Here is a 25,709-nt window from a genome sequence, read left to right as displayed (position 1 = left end):
GGACAATGAAGGCTTAAACATTGAGATTTTTTTATACAGTTCTGAATTTTAGTACATTGGTTGACCAGTCATTTTGCACTCACTGATTTAGTGTGCAGGTGTGTATATAAAACTATAAAGACACATGTGTGTTTGTGTTTGGTGCATGTATTTCTGTTTTTTTGTGCTTTGTGCGCTGTACACTATGTGTGTTGGGTGTATGTTTGTGTTGCGCATGTATTTGTGTGTACCGGTTTGTGCACTATGTGTGAATAGCAGTGTCAATGTGTGTATGTATGTGGATGTACATGTTTGTACGTGTGCACATATACTCACAATACCACACAATATCATGTCATATTTAGAGATACATATATGTAAGTAATTCACATCTCATATATAAAGAGATGCACATGAAATCGACCAACACATAGACTTGTGTAGTTGCTGTTGTTTATTTGTAGTGCACTGCAGACTTGATAAGAAACACAATATACGTGTAGCTGAAACCAATGTCCCTTCGGATCATTTCAGATAGGATAGACTGGCACTGGAAACTTGTTTTAATCCAAATGTTTCTGTGAGCTTCCAAGTTCACACTATAATCACCTGTAACCCTGAAAAATCATTTTTCTGAACGCTTTCTATTTCCATTGCCTGGGAAGAAATGCTGCCCAGTCCTGATTACACAGCACTGGCTGTGGACTGCACTACTTGTGGGAAGCCGAGGAGAGGACAATTGTTTTCACTCCGAGCTCTGGGAAGAATCCTCATGAGACTGAAATGTTCAATCGGGAGCAACTGTTGTAAAAGGTTTATTTCCCCTAATTCAGCAGATTCAGCTCGGAGAGGGCCTGGATAAAAGTGCAGGAAATTAATATCTCACACAGGTGGCAAGAGGGGATCTATTCCCAGACAAAGATTGGGTTGCACAGTCAGGAGCCTATAGCAGTGTCTGCTGTTCCTGACATAAGAGACTTCAGTGTTGTTGCAGAATCCAAAGCAAAAAAAAACACACTGATCTCATTGTCCAGGGTTTTCCCTGATATTCACCCAAAAGAGGAGTTTAATAAAACAGTTCCAGCAAAATGCATCATTAAAGAAAAATAGTCCTGTTCTGTGATACTTATTTTACACGGATTTCGTGTGAATCTAGGCAGCAGGTCCATTGCTGATATTATGCCTCACTGGAAATAAAAGCAAGCTTTTAGGTAGGAAATTAATATTTCACATACTTATGGCCTTGTGATATGAAACTGACGTGATTATCCAGGAAATTCGAGGGTGTTTTCTGTTGTAAACTGCGCTATAGTAGCAGATGTTTTGCTATGCAAGACTGAAATATACACTGTTGAAGGGGTAAATAATAGAGCCCACACAAACTGATGCAAATAGCCTCGGTATTGCATTAACCCGTGTGTATTGCTGTGGATGCTTATTATGAACGTCTGTAGGGAAATTGGTTCCAGAGATTTCAATATCAATAAACCGATTATGTGGTTCAACAATATACAATTGAGGTTGAAGAAATGAAATGGTGTGTAGTCCCCAGGTGTGTTTTTTTTAATTTTGTGCATTATATCACGCACATTCTGAAGAAGCGAGTACCCTTGCACTTATGTGTGACACTTTTAGAATGTGTTAAATGTAAGTGGTTATTACAAGATCAATCAAAGTTACAACAGCAGAAAAAAAAGATTTCTACAGCAATAAAGATTTATTGCATGCGAGAAAGATTTATTTTCATTATCTTGTTGATGTCAGAGACTCGAAGGTTTGTAGCAACAATGAATAAAAAATAAACCTAAAGCTGTGTATTATTTGTGAATAACGCATTTCTGAATTCACTTAAGAACAAGTGGAGAATCGTTATGTACACTATTGCACAAACAGTGACTGCTGTCAAGGGCAATATTGCTGAGGGCATTACCCTGAGGCTGCAGGATTCACTCTTTGTATCAAACAATGACTGTTGCTCAGGGCAATTGAAGCTAGTGGTTTTTTTTCTGTTTAGATTACACCCCTGAGCTAGATACAGTGACCTGTAAAGGAACAAGCCCGTTACTAGTGAGAACCATTCATACATCAGAAGACAATACTTCTTACATTGTAAGGATGGAGGATAGTACACTGATCAAATATCGTTTTGTGATCTCCTCTACCTATTGTTCAGCCTGGGTCTGTTTGTAGCAATCTCACCTCTGAGCCAAAAGGGTTGTGGGTTCAAGCCCCATGTCAGGACTTCAGCTCGTATTCCAGGCTGACTCACCGGTGCAGGACTGGGGGAGCACTTGATTGTTGGAGGTGCTGTCTTTCGGATGAGATGTTAAACCGAGATCTTCTGTCTGTTTAGATGGACAATGAAGATCCCATAGCACTATTCAGAAAGAGAAGGGAGTTTCTCCCGATGTCCTGGAAGTAGTCTGCCAGCTGAGACTCCAAGCTCAAAGGTCTTCACCCAATGAATTCTAATGATGTACAATATTATATGGCATTTAATTCAGTGCAAATATACAGTGTTAAAATAACTGCATTACAGGGAAGGCCAGGAGGTCTGGCTGGTTTGGTTAACTAATGTATGATAAACTTAGTTTTTGTTTTATAATAATACAACAAATTGTATTTGAGATAGTTTTATAATAATAATAATAATTACATTTGACATAGAATAAGGTGTCGGCCTGGTCCAGTTGGTATCGCTCTCGCCTCTGAGATAGAAGGTTATGGGTTCAAGGCCTACATCAGGACTATGAGCTCATAGGCTAATGTTCTGATCCAGGTCTGATGGGGCACTGTTTTGTCAGAGGTAACATCTTTCAAATGAGATGTCAAACCAAGGACTCATCTTCGTGTTCAGATGGACTATAATAAAAATAATTCTTGCATTTGATATAGCGCCTTATCACATCATCGAGACGTCTTAAAGAGCTTCACAGAATATACTGTAAAGTGAATTGACTGTATATTTTGTGGGCGAAACACGGCAGCCAATTGCGCACAGCAATGTCCCACAAACAGTCGTGAGTGACCAAATTATTATTTTTTTATTAAAGGGATGACTACCCCTGGAAAAGCGATCCGCCAATTGACTAACAATCGGGTTCCTACTTACTGCCAGGTAAACAGAGGCGTGTGGAGTAAGGAAACTTGCCCAACATTTCGCCTTGTTCAGGAATCGAATCCAAGTCCTCTCGCTTACGAGACGAGTGCTCTAACTACTAAGCTTCAGGACTCCACTTTAAGCATATTAAAGGTCCTTTGACAGTATTTAAAAAGAGAAGGGAGTTTCTCCTAGTGTCTTGGACAACAACCCTGCAAATACAATTAGTCATTCACTTCATGGCTGTTTATGGGACATCAGTTGCCCTATTTGCTTACAAATACACAATCATTACACTTTACAGTAAAAATCCTGTGAAGAATTTTGAGTAATTTCATTGACATAAGTAGATAGTTCATCAAATGCAAAGATTATTTATTAGTATAGCAATAATACTTACATTTTTATTGTTTTATAATAATCCTTACATTGAGATAGTTTTATAATAATCCTTGTATCTGAGATAGTTTTATAACAATAATTCTTGCATTAGATATTGTGCCTAGAATGCCAAAAAGGCTCAAAGTGTTTTATAAGGAATTTCTGCCAAGTGTAGTGATTATATTTGTAGACACGTGTTTTGTGACTGTACATGGCTAATCTGCAGTAGGTGTGTTCATTAGAAAAAATGTGCAGCCTTTTCACATTGTCACCTGTAGGATGCCAGTGGGAAAGCTTGTGTAAAACTGCATGCGGGATTTTAACAAAGTTGAAATCTGCTGGGATTAATTAATTTCTTATAATGCAATCTGGCCCCATCACCTAATGAGAATGTATCCACAAGTTTTGTACGTGAAGACTGATATAAAGGGCATGTTGTGAAATTTATTGTGGTTCCTTTTATACCTTTCTCCTCTCCCCTCCTCCCCCTCCCCACACACTCCATGTTCTGCACCACCATCAGCAGTAATGCTTTTTGTCAAGTTCGAAATGTCAGAGTAAATTGGGTTATAATCACAACTGTATTGTATGAGGACTGCGCTGAGAAAGAGCCTCCCACGTGAAGTGAACATACTTAGAATGCTGCCCCCATCCTGATTGTAGCTTTGCTTCTGTGGAAAGACTTAATACATTATTTGGATTGGGAAATCAAGAATGTGGAAAAAGATAGAGGTAATTTTGAACGTATAAGTAAACATGAGTTATTGATTTTATTGACCTGCCTGTTAACTCAGTACAGCTTATTTATATACAGAACCTATTCGCAGCTTCAAATAGCATCAACTGTTTTCTTTTCACCTGAATTATAATCACCGTTCTAAATCTAAATAAACTGGTGGTGAAATTGTCTTGTCACTTGATGTCAAGCTTTGGCTAATTTTTCTGCTGTAAAAATCAATTCATCTAAGTAGGCATTACAGCTCCTTCTAAGCGCCAGCTGCATTTAATATTTTAATAGATGTTTGCTTTGACAAAAGTTGCTGTTTATTTTGGTGCAAATTCAGTTTTAATCAGCTCTTAATATGAATCTGACTAAATGAGCAGAGGTTCCCTTGCGCTTTCTAAGTGTAACAGTACCAGATGTTTCTAAAAAGCATTAGTATTAGGGTGAGAGGCATTTCATTCTAATTACAGACATAAATATGTTCCTGTTTCTGAGGTGACTACTTGACTGTTTCTGCACCATTGTGTTATCGGAATACTTGCATTTGATATCACACTTTATCATGCCATTGAAATGTCTCAAAGCGCTCAAAGGCAGCATTCGCTGTGAAGAAATATACAGTCAATTCACTTTACAGTATATTCTGTGAAGCCTTTGAGACATCTCGACGATGTGATGAGACATGATATGAAATGCAAGGATGATTATTATTATTATAAGTGTAGTTTTTAACATGTGCGTAGGCAAACGTGGCAGCCAATTTGTGCACAGCAGTGTCATACACAGTCATGAAATGAATAACCAATTGTACTTGGGGATTGTTGTCCAGGATACCGGGAAATCTCCCTCTCTTTTTGAAGAGTGAAACCTTTTAATATCCAACTGAACAGGCAGTTTGGTTTAAAGACTCACCTGAAAGACCCCATCTCTAACAATACAATGTTCTCCCAGCACTGCATTGGAATGTCAGCCTTAGTTTTGAGCACAAATTCCCGACATGGGGCTTGAACCCACAACCCTCTGACTCCGAGGTGAGAATGCCTCCAACTGAGCCACTAAGCACTGATAGGGGGAGGGGTAGAAGACTTCTTTAATTATTTGCAAAAGGCTTTATGAAAAGGGAATCCTGCAGATACCCAGATGCATCAGGTCTACCCTCAGCCTCAACTCTGGTCAGAGGCTGAACTCCTGCTGGGTTGCAGGTGGCTCATATGAGTGAGCAACAATGCAGATATGATGAGCCAAATGCCAGTTTTTTTGAGCAGTACAATTCCAATGAAGCCACATAAATATCCCGAACCCAACTTATATTCCACTCACTGGAACAGAAGGGTTCAGTGGATGGGAAGGTCCCTTCATGGGGACAAAACAATTAATTAAGAAGCTGGAGTTTCTAATAGGACGTGATGTGCTGTTCTTCTCAGATATACACATAGCCTGCTGTGCACTGTAGTCAGCACGGAAATTGTACTGAAATTGTGGTCTGATGCGCAGTGTGATTAGTAAATAGTCTATCAGTTAATGTGACAAACTCCAGGAATAGCAAGTGAGGAGACTCCATGGGGAACGATAGAAGAGACAAATTATTGTGCGAATGATGAAAACCCACTGACAAGTGGCAAAGTAACCAATGAGTTCAAGGTGCTTCCTGGTGAGTGGAATAATATGCGCATTTCACTGGACTACATTCTCATGATAGAACATGCACCATCAGAGACAAACTATTTTTAAAAAAATTGTAATTACAATAAGCAGTGTTGTATTGAGATAAAGTTATTTCTTAAAAAAATGGGATTCTAAGTTTTATTTATGGCACAATTCAATACAATGGCAAGTATGTGATGTTGAATTTATACAAGACATTGATTACTCTGAAGTTACAATAATAATGTTTCTTGTATTTGATATAGCGTCGAGACAGTCTCAAGGGTTGTTACCCCAGAATGTGGTTTGAGGTACTCCTGGAGTATAATCAACTACAGGCACAGAGGTTACAACTGAAAGCAATGTCTGGCAAGTTTCCTGCTGCTTGTATAGTCAGGACCACCCTACCTATTAGGGAATGCATATTTGTAGGTGGATGTGACACCTAGTTTCACACAGCAATATCCCACAAACAGCCATGAAGTGAATGACCATTTTTCTTGGGGATTGTTGGCCAGGGAGAAAGTCCTTTCTCTTTTTGAATAGTGACATGGAATCTTTAGCATTCACCTGAACAGGTAGATGGGACCTCACAGGTAGATGGGACCTCACTGGAGTATTACTTGTACTTGTAGATGCCCCTCACAGTCAAGGAATAGTCCAGTGTAGGTGCAAAGGGATGATACTGAGGATGACAGGTTACAGTTAAGGCATTTTTAACATTCACCTGAGCAGGCAGATGTCTTGGTCTAATGTCTCATAGAATAATAATAATCCTTGCATTTGATACAGCGCTTTATCACATCTTCAAGGCGTCTAAAGCGCTTCACAGAATATACTGTATAGTGAATTGACTGCATATTTTGTGGGCAAAACGCGGCAGCCAATTGTACATAGCAGTATCCCACAAACAGTTGTGGATTGAGTAACCAAATTTTTTTTAAGGAATTATTACCCCTGGAAAAGCAATCCTCCAATCGAACTAGGTTCCTACTTAACTCTCGGTAAACGGGCATGTGGAGTGAGGAAAGTTGCCCAACGTTTCGCCATGCCAGAATCAAACCCAAGTCTCTTGCTTGCAAGGCGAGTGCTTTAACCACTGAGCTACAGGACTCCATAGAATCATAGAATTATACAGCACAGAAGGAGGCCATTCAGCCCATCGTGCCCATGCTGGTTCTTTGAAAGCGCTATCCAAATGAATCCCACTTCCATGCTCTCCCCATAGCGTTGCACATTTGTCATCCCCAAATATCTATCCACTTCTCTCTTGAAAGTTGTTATCGAATCTGCATCCACCTCCCTTTCAGGCAGTGTATTCCAGATCCAAACAACTCATGTGAAGGACTGCAACTCTGACAATGCAACAACCCCCAGCACTGCAATGGAGTGTCATCTTAGACTATATGAGGCCCAAGTCACAACCTTCTGACCTGATATGAGAGTGGTACCAATGGAGCCTAGCACCTTCCCCATCTTTATACTCAAAAAAGCAGCAAAGCTCTGAGGAGCAATGGGTCAGCAGATGTTTCATCCTGCACTTCTATGGCCTCTCCTACCTCGGAAAAGTATTCAGAACTATTTAATTTGTGCTGATGATTTTCATCACATGATCCACCTAGTCTAACCCCACTTGTCTGTTAACGACCCATTACCCCTTCATCTTCTTCTTTTTCAAGCCTCTATCTAATTCCCTTTTTAAAGAATTTATGGACTTTGTTTCGGTGCAGGTTTGTGGCAGAGAATCCTATAAAAAATGTAGCAGGGTAATTGTGGAATCCTTCCCCAGATTTACCTTTCGAGATGTACTCCCGAAATGAGAGATGCTAAATCAAATGCAAGGATCATCATTATTATCATTTGATCTCATCTTTCCTGTGGAGTATTTGTTTTCGTTCTCTCTCTAGATTCTACAATAATGTTCTCAGGAAGATATTCATGCAGTTCTTACATGAAGGAGTTAATCGTTACAGATTAATTGAAACTGCTTTTGTCCAGAGTCTGTTCCCCACATCCACTATCCTGTGGGGAAAAACTCCCTCTAATCCCCAGTCTCACTTGAGACGTGCTTATTTTAAACCTATTTCTACCAGTTCTGTGCTCAAAGACGAGGTCAAACAGTCAGCTTACATCGACCTCATCTGTGTCTCTCATTAAATGAGAGTTTGTTATTCAATATAGGAAAGTATTAATTTTGTATCAAATTGTGAGGCTGCTGTTATTGAAAACTTTAAAAAATCAATTTCTTTGCCAAAATAAAAGGAACCATTTCATCAGTTTGTGCATTTTTTTGTTATCTGATAAAATTAATAAAAGGAACTGTGAAACTAATTTAAGCCACAGTGTCCACAAGCTGTTTCCCACAGCATGGGAAGCCACAGAAGCATAGGGAGACCTCGGTATAATCTGATTCACCTCAGTAGAATCTGATCCAGTGAGTTGAAAAAAACACTCTGCATGTAGAATACATCTCGGATACGTACAATAATGTATCAGAGCACTTCACAAATTCGGTATTAGATACCAAGCAAGGAAGGGAGAGGTGATTGAGGACGCAGTCGAGGAGACAGTTTTTTAAACCTATCCATACAGGTGCCCGTATACCTGTACACTCACCTCTGGCATGTCTCAATTGGTAGCACTGCCACTTCTGGATCAGAAGATTGCCCCACATTGGGTCTTGAACCCCCATTAAATCAAGGCTCTGTTTACCTGTTTCTGGGAGAACTTTTCACAGTTTAGAAAACAAAGGAAGTTTCTTTCTGTGTCCTGGTCGACAATCATTCAGATAAATTGATCTTTCACCTAGTGGCCATCTGTGGAAAGTTGGCTTTCACAATATTGTTCCAGCTGCTAGTTTGACAGTAATTATTTGCGAAGCACTTTGTGATGTTTTGACCAGATAAGCATTACGAAAATGCAAGTTTTATCATTACAAACATCCACACCAGAAGCAGTGGGTAAAATTCTAATTATTGATTAAAAAAAAATCTTTGTTTAGTGTCATTTGCTGTTCATTACTCGCAATACCTCATCTGGAATACTGTTGCTTAGAATTAATGGCATTTAGTTCTAAATGGGAGTACAGTATGATAGAATAGGGCTAGATAGTGGAAGGATATCGCTTGCTCTTAGCAGATCAGATTACACACAAATCAATGTAAATTGGCCTTTATTAAGATGGCTGAAAGTGAGAAGGAAACAGCATTAATTTGGACAAACCTTTGTCTGTGTCGTCCCTGTTGTGCTGTGGGAGCAGCTGGCCAGCATGAAAAAATAATGAATGTGGAAGGTTCATACTTATTTGGTGACCTTTATTTCTTGGGCAGTCGCTGCAATAAGAGCAAAGGCAGCGGTGGTAATTAAAAAGAAATAACTGGCACGTTTTAACCCTTGCAGGGGATGTGCACAAGCTATCCTTTCCTTAATGTCTTTGATGTGTGGGGAAACTCAGTGCGATGTCTCCGACATAAAGTGTAACCGTCCAAAAGGTGTGGCAGACTTTAATGCTTTTTCAGAGGAGGAATGACCTTGGTGGGCACTGCTCAGAATTAAGTGGATTTCCAAGGGGATGAAACAAAAATACACATCTCTGCAGCCGCATAAGAGGTGGCGCAATCAGATATCAATCTGTGGTGTTAACTCAGCATTCACAGTACCAGTGAGTTAACGACAGTATATACTGGAATAATCCTGTTAATCATATTCCTTACATTTGACATATCAGTTTATCACGTCGTCGAGACATCTCAAAGTGCTTCACAGGATGTACTGTGTGTATTTTGTGGGCAAACATACAGTGTATACATAAGAGTCTGATACATGCCTGCCTCATTCCCTAACACTGCTGAGGAGTTTAACAATTTAGTGGAAAACAGTAGGTTTTATGAAGCTGAAGGAATAGAAAATAAAGTACTTTACATTGTAAAACGTCCCTCTTTCACTCTCTCTCCATCTATATTCACATTCATATGCCTGGGTACATTCCTCATCAATACCTTATTTTCCTTCATTTGTTCAGTTGCTTTATCCAGTCAGTGTGTGTGGCGAAGGGCGGGGGGTGGGGGGGCATTGGCGGCGGTGGGGGGCTCACACATGGTTTAAATTTGTAATGAAATGGAATACACCCTCTCCGGACATATATATCTTTATGATATATTATATGTAATGAGTATTTTTTAAAGTCCACCATTAGACTTGTCTCTTTGACCTGAAAGGTGCCATATAAATGTAAATTGTATTGTATCCTGTATGTACATTAATGTATGTATATATATACATATAAAATACATGCATATATCATCTGGGTGTGTAATCGATATGTTCCATATTCTTGGAAGCGAGAGGACCTCGGTTCGATTCCTGGGCAGGACAAGTTTCCTGACTCCACACGCCTCTGTTCACCAAGCAGTAAGTAGGAACCCAGTTGTTAGTCGATTGATGGATTGCTTTCCCGGGGATAATAATCCCTTCCAAAAATGTAAAAAAAATTTGGTCACTCAATCCACGACTGTTTGTGAGGCAATTGGCTGCCACATTTCGCCACAAAATGTACAGTCAATTCACTTTACAGTACATTATATGAAGCACTTTGAGACCGTCTCGAAGACGTGGTGAGGCGCTATATCAAATGCAAAGATTATTATTATTATTTAGTTTAATTTGAAGTGCAGATTCCTGTATAAGGAAGTGGGACTTGAACTAAAGTAATGGAGAGTAAGCTTTATCTGAATACAAATGTAGGATTTCCTGAAGCAACTGCCTTTAATCATATAATGATGTGCTTTTGCTGGAACTTTTCCGTCATCCGTGACCAGTAATTAAATTCGATTGATTCTGTTAAATGCAACATTTGTATTAATGAAGAATCAATAAAACAATGGCTAAGTTGTGTAAGACGATATAAACTATTTAGAGATAAGAAAGGACAGTAAGTTGGAAATGTAAAAAATAATCAGGATAGTGATTTGTAAAGTAATGGAACAACAAATGTTGAAAAGACATGAAATATGCCAGAGGTCTGTCATTATATTTTATATTACGTCAGTCTGGCTCAGTTGCTAGCACTATTCTAAGACAGAAGATTGTGGGTTCAGGCCCCACATTTAAACTTGGAACCAATATTGTCTAAGCCGACACTCCAAAGCAATACTGGGGTCTGCTGCATTGTTGGAGGTGCTGTGCTTCAGATCAGACGTTAACTGAGTACTTGACACCTGTTCAGGTGGATGTTGAAGATCCCGTGACTTTATTTGAAAAGATAGTATAGAGTCTTTCACGGTGTCCTGGCCAACAATTCTCCCAAATAAAACTTGTCATGCACTTCATAGCTTTTTGTGGGACATTGCTGTGTGCAAATTGACTTGTCATGTTTGCCTTCAAATACACAGTTTACTACACTTTACAGGAAATCCTGTGAAGATTATTTAGAAGTCTAAATGATGTGATAATGTGCTGTATTAAATGTAAGGATTTAGATTGTAGATTCTTTACATCCTTAGAATGTGCATTTTTGGGGGAAATAATAATAATCCTTGGAGAATAAACCAGGCAGGAGCTTCTGGTAAAAGATCTATCGCCCGCCTGGTTGAGTTGCTTGGTTCATTGGTTCAAAGTTCCACTAGCAGCATGTCAGCTTGGCTCAGTTGGTAGCACTCTTACCTTTGAGGCAGAAGGTTGTGGGTTGAAGCCCACATTGGGTCTTTGAGCTCATATAGTCTAGGCCTGGGTAGGGCAGGGGTTACATTGTTGGAGATGTTGTCCTTCAGGTGAGATTTTAAACCGAGGTCCCACCTGACTGTTCAAGTGGATGTTTAATATCTCAAGGCACTATTTGAAAACAGAAGGGAGTTTCTCCTGGTGTCCTGGCCAACAATCTTCCTGATAAAGTTGGTCACTCACATCATGTCTGTATGTGGCACATTAATGTGCAGAAATTGCTTGTTACATTTGTCTACAAATACAAGGTCATTATACTTCAAGATAAATCCTGTGAGGCACTTTGAGATATATCAAATGCAATGATTATCATTGACTGAGTTACCATGTCAGTGCTGCTAAATGAGCCAGTGTGCAGGTGTTAGCTTTGCTCAGCTGGTAGCACACTTGTTTCTTGGTCAGAAGGCTGTGGATTTAAGCCCCACATTGGGTAAAGAGATGTGTAGTAAAGGTACAGAAATGGTTTTAAAATGGCAGGAATGGCTGAATGGCTTTCTCCTAATTTCATTTTCTTGACTAGTCAGCACGCGAAATCATTTTAACTTCATCATCAAACTCTATGCGTTGTGATTCTGAGTGTCTGGCAACAGTTCACTGTTTGTATCTATATGTAAACAGGACTGTGAGCAACTGGGATCAGGTCTATCTGTGTCTTGTATCAACAGTTACTTCAGCCCTCATAAATAGTCTGAAGTGAGTGAAATTACTGATCAACCAAAAAATAATGCACTTTACATTGTGTCAGCAAATTTGTTGTTTTCATTAGTTTATTTTGTTCCGTCCTTCAAACTGCATTAACGTAAGTATTCCCAAAGCAATGAGCGTGCATGACTCCTCCAGGAAAAGAGATCAGAAATTAATCAGATTTTCAGATTTCTGCATCAGATCCTTGCACATTTATTGTTTAATCATATCAGTGAATGTTATTATGATTGACAGAAGGCTGCTGAAATAAATGGAATTCAATCCTCTGTACCAGTCCATTTCATTTAATGTGGAGAACTTTGCTTAAGTCTTGTAATTTACATTGTTATTAATCTGTTCCCTTGGAGAATTGTTTTTTCAATGGAGCAATGATCACATTCTTCATCGCTGAATCATCTAATACTTTTACGTTTGTGGTTATATATTGCGTGCATATCCTTCAAAAAAAGTGGATGGAAAAAGGGTTGCACATCACCTCATTACATGAGGATGGTGTATAATGGAGGTACTGGAGCAAAGACATTTGAAAGGAAACATGAAAGAGGTCTTTAAATTTTTGAGGGGTTTTATTTGACAGACTAGGTGGAGAGAAATTATTTTCACTGGACAGTTAGTCAGTAACTAGTGGGCATCAATTTAAGGTAGCAAGGGAACAAAGGCGAGATTAGGAGAATTATGTTTTACACAGAGAGTTATTGGTAGTGGCACGCCCTGCTGATCAGTCCTGTTGATGGTCGAAGCAGAATCTATATTAGCTGTCAAGAGGGAATGAGATAGTGAGAATGAGATCTGGAGGCCTGTAGCTTAGTGGTTAGAGCACTCGCCTCGCAAACGAGAGGACCTGGGTTCAATTCCCAGGCGGGGCGAAACCTTAGGCAAGTTTCCTTACTCCACACGTCTCTGTTTACCTAGTAGTAAGTAGGCACCCAGTTGTTCGTCGATTGGCCGATCACTTTCTGGGGGTAATAATCCCTCGGGGTAATACCAGGGTAATAAATAAGGATCCAGAAGCAAACCAAATGCCTGCGATACCAAACCAGAGGTCTTCATTTACGCAACATATACAGCTTACGCAGATTGCAATTTAGATCCCCAACTTTTGTAAACTAAAACAATCTGAGATATAACTCAAGAGTTATAAATTTGAAAACCAGCAGGGTTCAACAGTAAACGATAAAATGGTTGAACGTGACTCTGAATTTTCTCAATTCACCCCATAAGCAACTTTAAGTAAACAAACCTTGAATGCAATTGCTCCTTCAGCTGGGCTGCTCTTGTATCCTAGAGCTGGTTTGAATGGTTGTTTGGAAAGCAAGTGCATGAGCGGACATGGTAATTTAGTTTCCTGGAATCTGCCAAGCCCACTGAGGCAAGCAACAAACCACATTATTAAGAATTTTTCAGTACATGGCTCTGACGACTGGCCAGCATTAGCTGAATTGTGTACTGATGCGTTCTTCCGTGCAGAGCGTTTTGGGAATAGGAACACGGACAGGATGATGCTCTGGAATTACTGACTGCATCATCGGAATTCTTGTCCTTCAAAACCAGAAATGTGAATCGAGTTGAAACCAGCAGAAACACATCGGGGGAGGGGGTGTGGGATGGGGTGTTGGAGAGTTGGGGCTAGCCTACTCACTTTTTTCCTTCATTTCCAGCATCCTGTAGCTACATTCTTACAGCATGATATGAGAAATGCAGTGCATTTAACCTATAGATCAGCAGCTTCACATCGATAAGTCAGATATGTCAATATCCATTACACCAGGAGGTGTGAGTTCACAGTAACCCCAGCCTATGAATCTGAAATGGTAGTTGCCTATCAATTTTTACCCTGTGGTGCTCCTCTTTATGTCAATGTGTGCTGTTTGCCTCAATCTCACAATGTGACTGTCGATTATTAGATTATTTCCACGCAAGTCATCTTACATTTTGCTTCTGATTATTGGATTTTATCAGCTTTCTAATTATTCAGGTCAGATTAATGGGTCTGTAGTTGCCTGATGGGTCTTTCCCTTTCTCACCTTTCCTGAACAGGAAACACATTTGCTTGTTTCCTGTCCTATCAGAACCTCACCAGTGTTGATTGATTCCGCCACAATTTCTGACAGTGTTTCACAAATCTCCCTTGTTTCTCTGCAACTTGCAGACCATCTGTTCCATGTTGGTTTTCAAACCCTTGAGCTATCATAGAATCATAGAATTATACAGCACAGAAGGAGGCCATTCGGCCCATTGTGCCTGTGCCGGCTATTTGAAAAGAGTTATCCAAAGTTATCCATTCCACCGCTCTCTCCCCATAGCCCTGCAAATTTGTCCTCCACAATAATTATCTACTTCTCTCTTAAAAGTTGTCAAATCAGTTTCCACCACTGTTTCAGGCAATGCATTCCAGATCCGAACAACTCGCTGTGTGCAAAATCTAGAACCTTAAGCCCCACTTATCTCAAAGCTTTGGAACTCAACGATTAATGAAATAGTACTTGCATTTAATGTAGCACCTTTCAGGTCAGGAGGATGTCTCAAAGCATTTTACAGCACTTACTGTAAAGTGTACTCATTTTGTAGATGAACACGGTAACCAATTTGTCTACAGTAATGTCCCACGAGCAGTTATGAAGTGAATGGACTAATTTGATGTGTAGCTGATGTGTTACCAATAGAGATGGAGACCCTGCAGAGAATCCATCCAGCATTGGGTCCTCTCATAACTCTGTAGACTGCTCTTCCAAATGTGAATGAGGCAGCCAATTTGTACACAGCAATGTCCCACAAATACCCATGATGTTAACCAATTTTATCTAGTGGATTTTGGCCAGGACACTAGCAGAAACTCCCTACTCTTTTCAAATAGTGCCATGGGATCTTTAACAACCACCTGAACAGGCAGATAGGATCTCGGAAGTGACAAAGGACGGCACCTCCAACAAATGTAGATCACCCCTAGCACTAGTGTCAGCCTTGACTGTCCTGATGTAGGGTTTGACTCCCCTTTCTTTCTAAATATTTATCTGTCTTACATTGCTGCCAGTCTATTTGCTCTTTTTTGTACCTTAAATTCAAGCCTGGTCTGACGAGTGTATTGTAAAACCTTACCATAACTTCTCTGCACTTGCATTCTTCTGCTCTGGCTCTATATCCAAGTACCATATAAGTATTTAATATGTTACCTTTTTAGATCTTCCTGCTCAAATTCATTTCCATTTATTCTACAATTATGTCCAGCAATACACTATGTTTTACATTCATCAGTCTTAAATTTCACTTGTTGCGTCTCTGTCAGTTGCATAACTCGTCTAAATCATGTTACTAATCTTTTTCTGTATTGTCTTCAGTACTGTTGCTTTTATATTTGTTTTTAAGCACATTTGATCAACTTGCAGCAGTACCTATTTTATTTCTGTACAAGATCACGAGAGGTTTGAATGAAAAAGACCTTTCAGCCTATTTGATCTCTCTTTCCAGAATTCCCACCTTATTGGCCTCCCATCAAAGTTGTTTCTTAATTGAGCCAAGGGCCCTGGCCTCAATCAGTCTTCCTGATAACCTGTTCCAGCTGCTTAGTACTCTGCATAAAGAAGTACTTTCCCTGCATCTGTCCTGAAATTGCCCTTCACAACCTTGAACCTATGTTCTCTTGTTTGCTGCCTTGAGGCAGCTGAAAGTATTGTTCTGGGTTTATTTTCTGTGTCCCATTTAACATTTCCTGTGTATTTATAAGCCCCCATCGCCAAACCTGCATTGAGTCTGCAGCTATATGCCAGCAATAGGAGATGTCCCATGTGATTCTCCATGTGATGCTTCCCATTATTTTGTCTCAGCTTCCCTAACAAGTACCTTTTCGCTCACTTCACTTTAGCCAGTTACTAATCCAGAGCCATGCCTTACCGTTGATACCCAGTTACATCAGTTTATGGTGCGACACTGTGAGCGATTGGCTGTTGCGTTTCGCCCGCAAAATAGACTGTCAATTCACTTTACAATATATTCTGTGAAGTGCTTTGAGATGTCTCAAACATGTGAAAAGGCATTGTATCAAATGCAAGTATTATTATTAATTATTATTAATAATAATAATACTGAGGAGAAATTCGACGTGGGTCTAGATTTACTCTATTCATATAGTATTTTGCCCAGAATTTTAGCAAATTATTGAATTCAATCTTAACGTAGGAGCCATTTTTCTACAGTTCTGTAAAGAAACAGAATTTGCATTATTCTGTACCGTTTAAAATGCTAAGAAAATAGAGTAAATCTTTCTTTGTAGAAAAGTCTAAAAGAGTAAAAAAAGATAAGACTTTTCCCCCAGCTGTGTCCATTGCTGCCCAACATGATAGGTTCTATTTCAATGCAATCTGATGTTGTTGCTCTGATCCTGAAATGGCTTATATAATTTGTTAAAATAAAACAATGAATCAATACTCCAATTTGTTGGACTGCAACTGCTATTAACCTTTACATTTTGGGATATAAATCTCTCCATCTTCTACCCATCCTTGAGTCAACCACCTCCTGCACTTTTTTTTGTGACTCCCAGAATAGTACCATTTGGTGACATGGGACATGGAACCGTCAGTGACTCTTTCTCCAATTTCCATCCCTGACAGTAAGGCATCTAACCCCCCCCTACCCCTGCCTCTTACAGTAGCACAACTGAGATCAGAAACCTCAATGGGAGTCTTGAGTTTATTTCAGGATCATCATTTGTGTCTATGTCTGTGTGGGTGGGAGACAGAGAGACACTGACAATGCATCTGCTGCTACATAGAACCACAGAAATGTACAGCACAGAAGAAGGTCATTCATCCCATTGTGTCTATGATGGTTCTTTTAGGGGCAATCCTTTCAGTCCCATTAACCTGTCCTTTCCCCATGCCAGGGAGGTTACTCCACTTTAGATATCTTTCTCGTTCCCTTTGGAAGCTAATATAGATTCTGCCGCAATCTGCCTTGTTTGCTAGCTGTGTTAAATTGATGCCCTCTAATCACTGATTCACTGACCAGTGAAAAATATTCTCTCAATATGCTCTGTCTCATTGATTTCAAGATCCTCATCCTCACCTACAAGGCCATTCACGGCCTTGCTCCCTCCTACCTCTCCAACCTTCTATCCCCCTACCTACCTGCCCGTACCCTCCGTTCCTCTGGCTCCGGTCTGCTCCACGTCCCCCGCCCCAACCGCCCTACCATCGGTGGTCGGGCCTTCAGCCTCTCAGCCCCCAGGCTCTGGAACTCCATCCCCCAGTGCCTTCGCCGCTTCCTCCCTTTCCTCCTTCAAGGCCGGTCTCAAAACCTTTCTCTTTGACCGTGCCTTCAGCTCCCTTCTCGACTCTCTTCCCCCTCCTCGCTCCCTCCCTTCCCTCCCCTCACCCTGATCATTTCCCCCCTGCTCGGGTCATGACCCAACTGTGCAGCGCCTTGGAACGTCCTCCTGACGTGAAAGGCGCTTTATAAATGGAATCTTGTTGTTGTTGTTGTTGTCTCTGCCCCTTCCCTGTTTCTCCCGCTCAGTCGATATAAGTCTGGTGTCGATTTGTTCAACCTGGAACATCCATTGCAAAACTGTACCTCTTGCTTGCCATTAGTGGAGGCCTGGGTTATACAGAAAGAGAGATAGAGAGAGAAGTAAGAGGGAGAGGGAAAAGGTGTGGGGTGTGGGTGGGGGGGGGGCGAAAGAAGACAGAAATAAAGAGAGAAAGGAGAAGGGGATGAGAGAAAAGAGGGAAATTAAAAACAAGAGGAGAAAGGAGATACAAAAGATACGAGGAAAGAGAAATAAAATAGAGAGGACATGAGAGAAGTGGAGAGAGAAAAGAGGAGAGAAACATTAAAAGAGGGAGGAGAAAGAGAGAGATAGTGAAGTGGGGCTATGGAGAGAGAGTGATTTACAAAGAGCAGTGACATTTTTCCAGTCTGGACTGATTAGAGTCAGCTGTTCGTTCCTCGCCCTGGACAGTACAGTATTTGCTATTTAGTTCACATGAGCAAAACATGAGAGCTAAAAGTAGCTAATTTAACAGCTGTCAGACACTTAGCATGTCTGGGGTGGGTTTGAAGGTTGTACTAAGGTCTCAGGGCTCATTCACACTCAGGCTATAAAGTGAATTGTAGCCTTCCTGAGCCTGTCTCCACCCAGCACCATTCTCACACACTGTAGGAGCGAAGTGACCAGCCACTATGTGAGCTCATACCCAATGTTGCCTTCCTTTGTTCTTTCCCTCCCCCCTCCCTCTCCTTCCTTCCTTCCTTCCTTCCTTCCTTCCTTCCTTCCCTCCCCTCCATCCATTCCCTCGCTCCCCTCCATCCATTCCCTCCTTCCCTCCAAAAACTCCACTTACTGGTTAAGCCACATGTGTACACTCTGATCGCCTCTTTACAACCCTGCTCTCTTCCAATAAACCCAGAGTAAATCTCATACCAGTTCTCAGTCTGCTGTCTTGTAATGATCTGCTCAAACACATCCCGAGTTTAGATTAATTTCAATCACAGCTTGTCACTCAGCTATCAGGGCTCTGGAGTTATAGCATCAGCAGTTTAAACTCAGTGCGGTGGCTCAGATTCCTGGACGTGTAAAGCGGTGTACCAGGTGGGAAAAGTGATTTCTAGAGAAAGGATCAAATAGGAATGTTGAAAATTGTTAATTCCACTTTAATTCTGGAATCATCCCCATTTTGTTCTTAGACCGAGGAACTAAACCTGCTTTAAAATGAAAATGTTAACTCGTATCATACTTGCCAGACTTTTTCGGATTTTGACTATCAGCAGAAACATAAAAACAGGAGTAGGCCAATCAGCCCCTCAAGCCTGTTCCGTCATTTTATAAGATAGTGGCTGATCTGTACCTCAACTCCAATTACCTGCGCTTGCCCCGAATCCCTTGATACCCTGACCTAACAAATATCTATCCACCTCACTTTAGAAAATGCGAATGGATCCAGCATCTACAGCCTTTTGGGGGAAAGAGTTCCAGATTTCCACTACCCTTTGGGTGAAAAACTGCCTCCTAATTTCACACCTAAATGGCTTAGCTGTAATTTTAAGATTATGCTCCCTTGTTCTGGATTCCACCACCAAAGGAAATAGTGGTCGGAAGGAGCTGACCATAGAACCATAGAAATTTACAGCACAGAAGAAAGCCATCGGCCCATCATGAACAGTCACAAGGGGCTGGTATTCTTCCCGACATGGAGCAGACCAGTTACTGAGGGCTGGGATCCTTAGCCACGAGGTCCATCTGCTGTCTGTATTCAGCGTTTAATATTTCACCGGACTTCATGTGTCACTGATACACTGAAGGTATTTCATGGGCACCTATTGTAACTAGAAACTTGAATGACTTTGTACTTTGTCAGGGTCCAGAGTTTCTCTGATTGAGATATTTAATACAATGAAGGGAATTGACGGGACAGATAGGTGACGTCTCTGCTCTGGTAGATGGGCTCAAAACAAGATTACATAATCCTAAAATTAGAGCTAAACCAATGGTCACATTTTGGCTTATTCAATGCATCTAGATTTGAAGGTTATGAGCTGAGATTTGAGGTCATAATCTTTGCTGACATTCTAGCGCAATATAGGAGCGGGTAGTGGCGCTGCATTTTCAGAGGTGCTGACTTTAGGATGAGACATTAAGCCAAGATTGGTCTGCTTATTTTCAGGTGGATGGTACAGATCCTATGACACTGTTCAAAAAGTGAAGGGAGTTTCTCCCAGTATCCTGGTCAACAGTCCTCCAGGTTAATTGATTAATTACCTCTTGCTTATTAATGGGACCTTGCTCTGTGCAAGATGACTGCCACATTTAGTCTGTTACACTGGGGTCCTGCAGCTTAGTGGTTACAGCACTTGCCTCACAAGCGAGAGTACCTGGGTTCCATTCCCGGCAGGGCAAAACATTGGGCCACACTCCACACGCCTCCTTAACGCCACACGCCTCTGTTCACCTGGCAGTAAGTAGGAACTTGACTGTTAGTCGATTGGAGGATCGCTTTTCTGCGGGTAATAATCCCTTCAAAAAATAATAAACGATTTGGTCAATCAATCCATGACTATGTGTGGGCACTGCTGTGCACAATTGGCCACTGTGTTTTACCCACAAATTACACAATCAATTCACTTTATAGTATCAAAACACAAAATACTGCAGATGCTGGAAACCTGAAAGAAAAACAGAAGTCTCTGGGAACACTCAGCAGGTCAGATCATCCCCTGTCCTCTACCCCATTTTCTGCTTTGTCTTCCTTGCCCTACCTCCCTCCTCTCTGTTAGCCCTAAAAAGCCTCTCCCTCCCAACATGCTCCAGTTCTGATGAGGGGTCATGGGCCTGAAACTTTGACTCACTTTACTTTTTCCATAGATGCTGCCTGACCTACTGAGTGTTCTCAGCTACTTCTGTTTTTGTTTCACTTTATAGTATATTGTGTGAAGCGCTTTGAGATGTCTCGAAGACGTGATAAGGTACTATATCAAATGCAAGGATTATTATTATTACTTTTACATTTGGCTACAAAACAGACAGTATAGTGCATAGACATTGATAAAGTGGTATAAACATATATTTTCCCTTTTTCAAAGTGAATTCTTCATAAAAAGAATTTGTGCGAATGCAGATTATCAAACAAAATTACATTTGTGTAGCACCTTTCATGTCAGGAGGATGTCCCACCTGAAGGTTGTAAAAGTAGAATGTATTTGGATGTTTAAAATAGATAGATAGATAGATAGATAGATAGATAGATAGATAGATAGATAGATAGATAGATAGATAGATAGATAGATAGATAGATAGATAGATAGATAGATAGATAGATAGATAGATAGATAGATAGATAGATAGATAGATAGATAGATAGATAGATAGATAGATAGATAGATACTCAGGTAATAATAACATGACAAGATGTGGAGAAAACGCAGGAAAGTGGGATTAAAAGGATCTAATAAAATAGCAGAACAGGTTTTGACAGACTCAACGTCCTACTTTTGTTTCTTTTTTCTCACGCTCTTCTGTGGATTGGAGACAGATACAATATTGTGACACAAAAGTCATCTTGATAAGATTCAGCTTCTATCAAACACAGTTGTCTTTGCACATCTTCACTCTCCACTTCCCATCCTTTACTGCTACTAGTGGATTATGTCACTTTCACAATGTTCGCAAGCACCTTATATCCCATGACTGAGGAAATTAATTGGAATGTTTTTGTCTAGCAATTGATAGGGTGCCTTAGCTGACCACAGTGTGTAAGATAATAATAATCCTTGCATTTGATATAGCGCTTTTCACGTCTTCTAGACGTCCCAAAGCGCTTCACAGAATATACTGTAAAGTGAAATGACTGTATATTTGTGGGCAAACGTGGCAGCCAATTGCACACAGCAGTGTCCCACTGTTGTCTGCGTGAGCCAGTGTCCCACTGCTGTCTGCGTGAGCCAGTGTCCTTTTGTTCTCTATAGTTCACTATGCTAAACATACCAAGTTTTAATTTATCTATAGCCTGGAATATATCAATAAAATCTCTCCTGAGATTTTATTCAAATCCACTGAGTCTTCTCTTCTGGTCTTCCTGCTGTTACCTCAATGGAAAAAAGGTTTCATCAAAGTCTGCTGTGATTCGCAAGTCTTTGTACTCCTGCCAATACCTACAGCTATTGTTGCTATTGTGCAATTTTATCAAAATTGATGCGTAGGACAGGCTGTCCATATCCAGATTACTAAGTACTGCAACTTACTATCTGGAGCTTGAGCTCTAGGTGTAGGATGTATTATGTGTAGAGGATATATTTACCTGATGATTTGTAACTCCTATAATGCTGGACGAGATGGTGGCATCATAGAATCACGAAAGTTGTAACACTGAAGAAAGTTCCTCTACAGTCTCAACATCTCAAAACACTTCACAGATAATTGTTGTAAATGCAGAATGCAGAGACGAGTCAAAGTTATAAGCGATTCATTCAATTGATTGTATCACCACCGAAAGACAATGTGACAAGATAACAGTTTTTAAACAATTTAAACGAATTGATCTAAGATCCAAAACACCTCCTTTATTCCATGTTTTATAAATGTTGAATGCTGTAAGTGTGCATAGGCGTTTACACTTTTAAAATACAAGTTAATAATAATAATAATTCTTGCATTTGATGTAACGCCTTATCACATTGTTGATACATCTCAAGGCGCTTCACAGGTATACTGTAATGTGAATTCACTGTATGTTTTGTGGGCGAATATTTCCATCATTTTTTTCATTGCTTCTGATTAACTGGGCAATAATTAAGTTGCTGTTAAAATGGGAGTTCCCCAACCAGTGTTCTGGTGTATCTGGCTTTGCCACATTAACTCTGTCCCATTTAAGAAATCTGCCAACTAAATAAGCAGATATGCATTGCTGCCAACTTAGCTTGCTGCTATCTCAGGAGTGCCTCACATTCTCTCCAATCACATGTTAGCTCAGTACATCTTCCTAAAGAGGATGGGTGCCTTTTTTACAATTGAAAGTGCATTTTGGCTCAGCATGATGAAGAGCTTCAGCAAATTCACATCTAATTTATGCAGCAGCTCATCAGTACTTTGAAGCTTTGATTTTATGTTAAAACCAGTAAAGTGCGTGATCCTCGGCTTCATGTTATTGAACACCATATCTGCAAAACACTGTTCCCTGTTGGATATTTAATGGAGCTTCTGTTTGGGTTGCAGGAGCCAGAGGAAGTTCAGCGCACTCTGAAACAGGCACACCCGACCAGCACCAGCCTAGCCAAACACACCCGTCCTTTCCTGTTGGGGCACAGGTTAGTATATTATGCTTTTACAGTGAGAAAGCCTGTCTGCATGATTTGCTTCTGACTATCTGAAAGTACGCACTGGAACATTCAGCAACTTTAGCCTGAACCACTACTGCACATAAAAGGTACCACATATCATGCGTGCATTATCCAAAACGGTGCATATATGGTGCATTAAATCGTTAAGCCTTTCATTATTGAGTGTGTGGAAACGGAGTCAGGTAAGTGTCCACACTCTAGGTCTGAACACAACTCCTGCTGTTTGAGTAAAGACTTGCACACCCTTCACTGAGCATGTTGACCTTCTATTGTAATGTACAGTATCTCTTTATGGGATTCCTCAATAGGAATCTGAGCAGCACAAATGAGGACTCTTTCCGTAACTGAATGTACCAGTCTGCTCGAGCTCCACTGCAACAAGATCTGCGTCCAATGCTGAGGGATATTCATGAGGGACATAAACTGACCACCTGCTCCCTCAACCCAATCACAACCCCTCTCCTTACCTCCCAGCTCCACCTCTTTGCTCCCCTACTCACAGACATCATAAACCTATCCCTGTCTCTGTCACCGTTCCCACCCCTCTAAAAACGGGGAGATCACTTCTATCCTTAAAATATCCTTCCTGGACCCATCCCTGCTCTCAAACTACCACCCCCATCTCCAACCTCACTTTCCTTTCCAAGTCCGGGAACGAGTCGTTGCTTCCCAGCTTGTCTACTTCCTCTCCTGCCACTTCCTTCATGAACCCCTCTAATCAGGTTTCTGTGCCATCCACAGCACAGAAACAGCCCTGGTCAAAGTGACAAATATCATTTTGTCCATCTGCAACCAGGGCTCCCTCTGCCTCCTCGTCCTCCTTGACCTCTCTGCTGCCTTCGATACCATTGACCACTCTATCCTCCTCTACTGCCTCTCCTCTCACCTCAACCTTCATGGTTCTGTCCATGAATGGTTCAGATCCTACCTCTCATACTACCTCATTTCATCTCTACAAATTGTTTCTTCTCTAGCCCTGCACCGGCTCATGTGGCATTCCTCAGGACTCTGTCCTTGGTCCCCTCCTTTTCAATATCTATATGCTCCCTCTTGGTGACATCATCTGCAGACATGAGGTCAACTTCCACATGTATGCGGATGACAGCCAACTCTATCTCTCTATCCACCCTTGACTCCAGGACCACTGCTGTCCTGACAGAATGTCTGTCAGACATCAAGTCCTGGATGAGAGCTAACTTTCTACAGTTGAACGTCAACAAGACTGAGACCCTCCTGATTGGCTGCCATCAGCAACTCCACACCTCAGGCGTTGACAACATCACCATCCACGGATGCAGACTCCACCTCACTGAGCCAGTCCAGAATCCTGGTGTCTTGTTTGATCCTCAACTATCCTTTCTACCCCACATCTATGCCACGTCCCGCTCTGCCTTCTCCCACCTCTGCAACATCGCCCAGCACCTTCACTGTCTCACAGCGCAGGCCGCTGAGACCCTTCATAAAATCCAGGTTCGACCATGCAAACTCCCTGCTTGTCGGCCTTCCCAACTTCTCGCTCCATAGGCTGCAGATCATCTAGAACTCTGCAGCCCGTGTCTTCCCTGACACCAGGCTCCACGACCCTATCACTTCTGTTCTCACCCCGCTCCACTGGCTTCCCATCACACGGAGGATACAGTTCAAGATCCTAGTCTTCACCTTCAAAGCCCTCCATGGCCTTGCTCCCCCCTACCTCTGCAACCTTCTAGCTCCCTACTAACCTGCTCACTTCCTCCGCTCAATGGGCTCCAGTCTGTTTCACGTCACCCGACTTGCCTGCCCCACCATTGGCAGGAGGGCCTTCTGCCACTCTGCCCCAACCCTCTGGAACTCCATCCCGCAGTCCCTCCACCTCGCCCCCTTCCTTGCCTCCTTCAAGACTCGTCTCAAGATCATCCTCTTCGACATTGCCTTTGGTCACCCTCCTTCCCCCCTTCTCTCCCCCCTCCCCGATCCAGACCCCCACCTTGGGTCCGAAACACAGATTGTCCAGTGCCTTGGAGCATCCTCAAATGTAACAAATGTAATTTTGTTGTTAATTGATGAAATAATAAATTGTCAGAGCCCAGTTACCTCTGTTATTTCCTAATGTTAGCTATGTGCCTCATTGGAAGAGAAATATTATACAAAACAACATAATTTAAAGAAAGGATATTTAAGGGAGAACCTAATAGATCTAATAGTTTAAAATTACAAAAGGATTTGATAAGGTTAACACAAATAAGCTGTTTCCACTGGTTGGGAATTCCATAACCAGGGCACACAAATATACGATAACGAATAATGGATCTAAAAGTGAATTTAGGAGGAACTACTTCACATAGAGGGTAATGAGATTGCGGTACCCGCTGCTGAAGCAGTGGTAGAATCAGTTAGAATAGGTGAAGTTAAGATGGAGCTAGACCTTCACATGAGGGAGAGGGGAATAGAAGGGTATGGGAGGAAGTAAGCAAGGGGTGAAGACTCATGTGGAGTATAAACAATGGCACGATTGGTTGAGCCAAGTTGCTTGTTTCTGTGCTGTACATTCTTTGCAAATCTGGTAAATCTTTGCGATTTATCTTTATATAGCACCTTTCACATCAGGATGGTGTCTCAAAGCACTTCATACTGCTGGATGGGCACCCAAGA

The 25,709-nt window shown here is 41.2% G+C and overlaps 1 protein-coding gene across 1 annotated transcript in view; it reads left to right on the top strand.

Moving 5' to 3' along the window:
* Window positions 1–25,709, top strand: part of pou6f2 (POU class 6 homeobox 2) — a 229,673-nt gene that overhangs the window by 58,084 nt on the left and 145,880 nt on the right. The window contains exon 4 of the mRNA XM_042332610.1: window positions 22,954–23,045. Coding sequence (XP_042188544.1) covers window positions 22,954–23,045 — 92 coding nt within the window. The remainder of the gene's footprint in view (window positions 1–22,953; window positions 23,046–25,709) is intronic.

Source organism: Callorhinchus milii, unplaced genomic scaffold (assembly GCF_018977255.1).
Source record: "Callorhinchus milii isolate IMCB2004 unplaced genomic scaffold, IMCB_Cmil_1.0 Scaffold2, whole genome shotgun sequence".
NCBI classification, from domain to species: domain Eukaryota; kingdom Metazoa; phylum Chordata; class Chondrichthyes; order Chimaeriformes; family Callorhinchidae; genus Callorhinchus; species Callorhinchus milii.
Note: the sequence above shows the minus strand (reverse complement) of the source record. Positions and strands in the feature narration are given on the sequence as shown.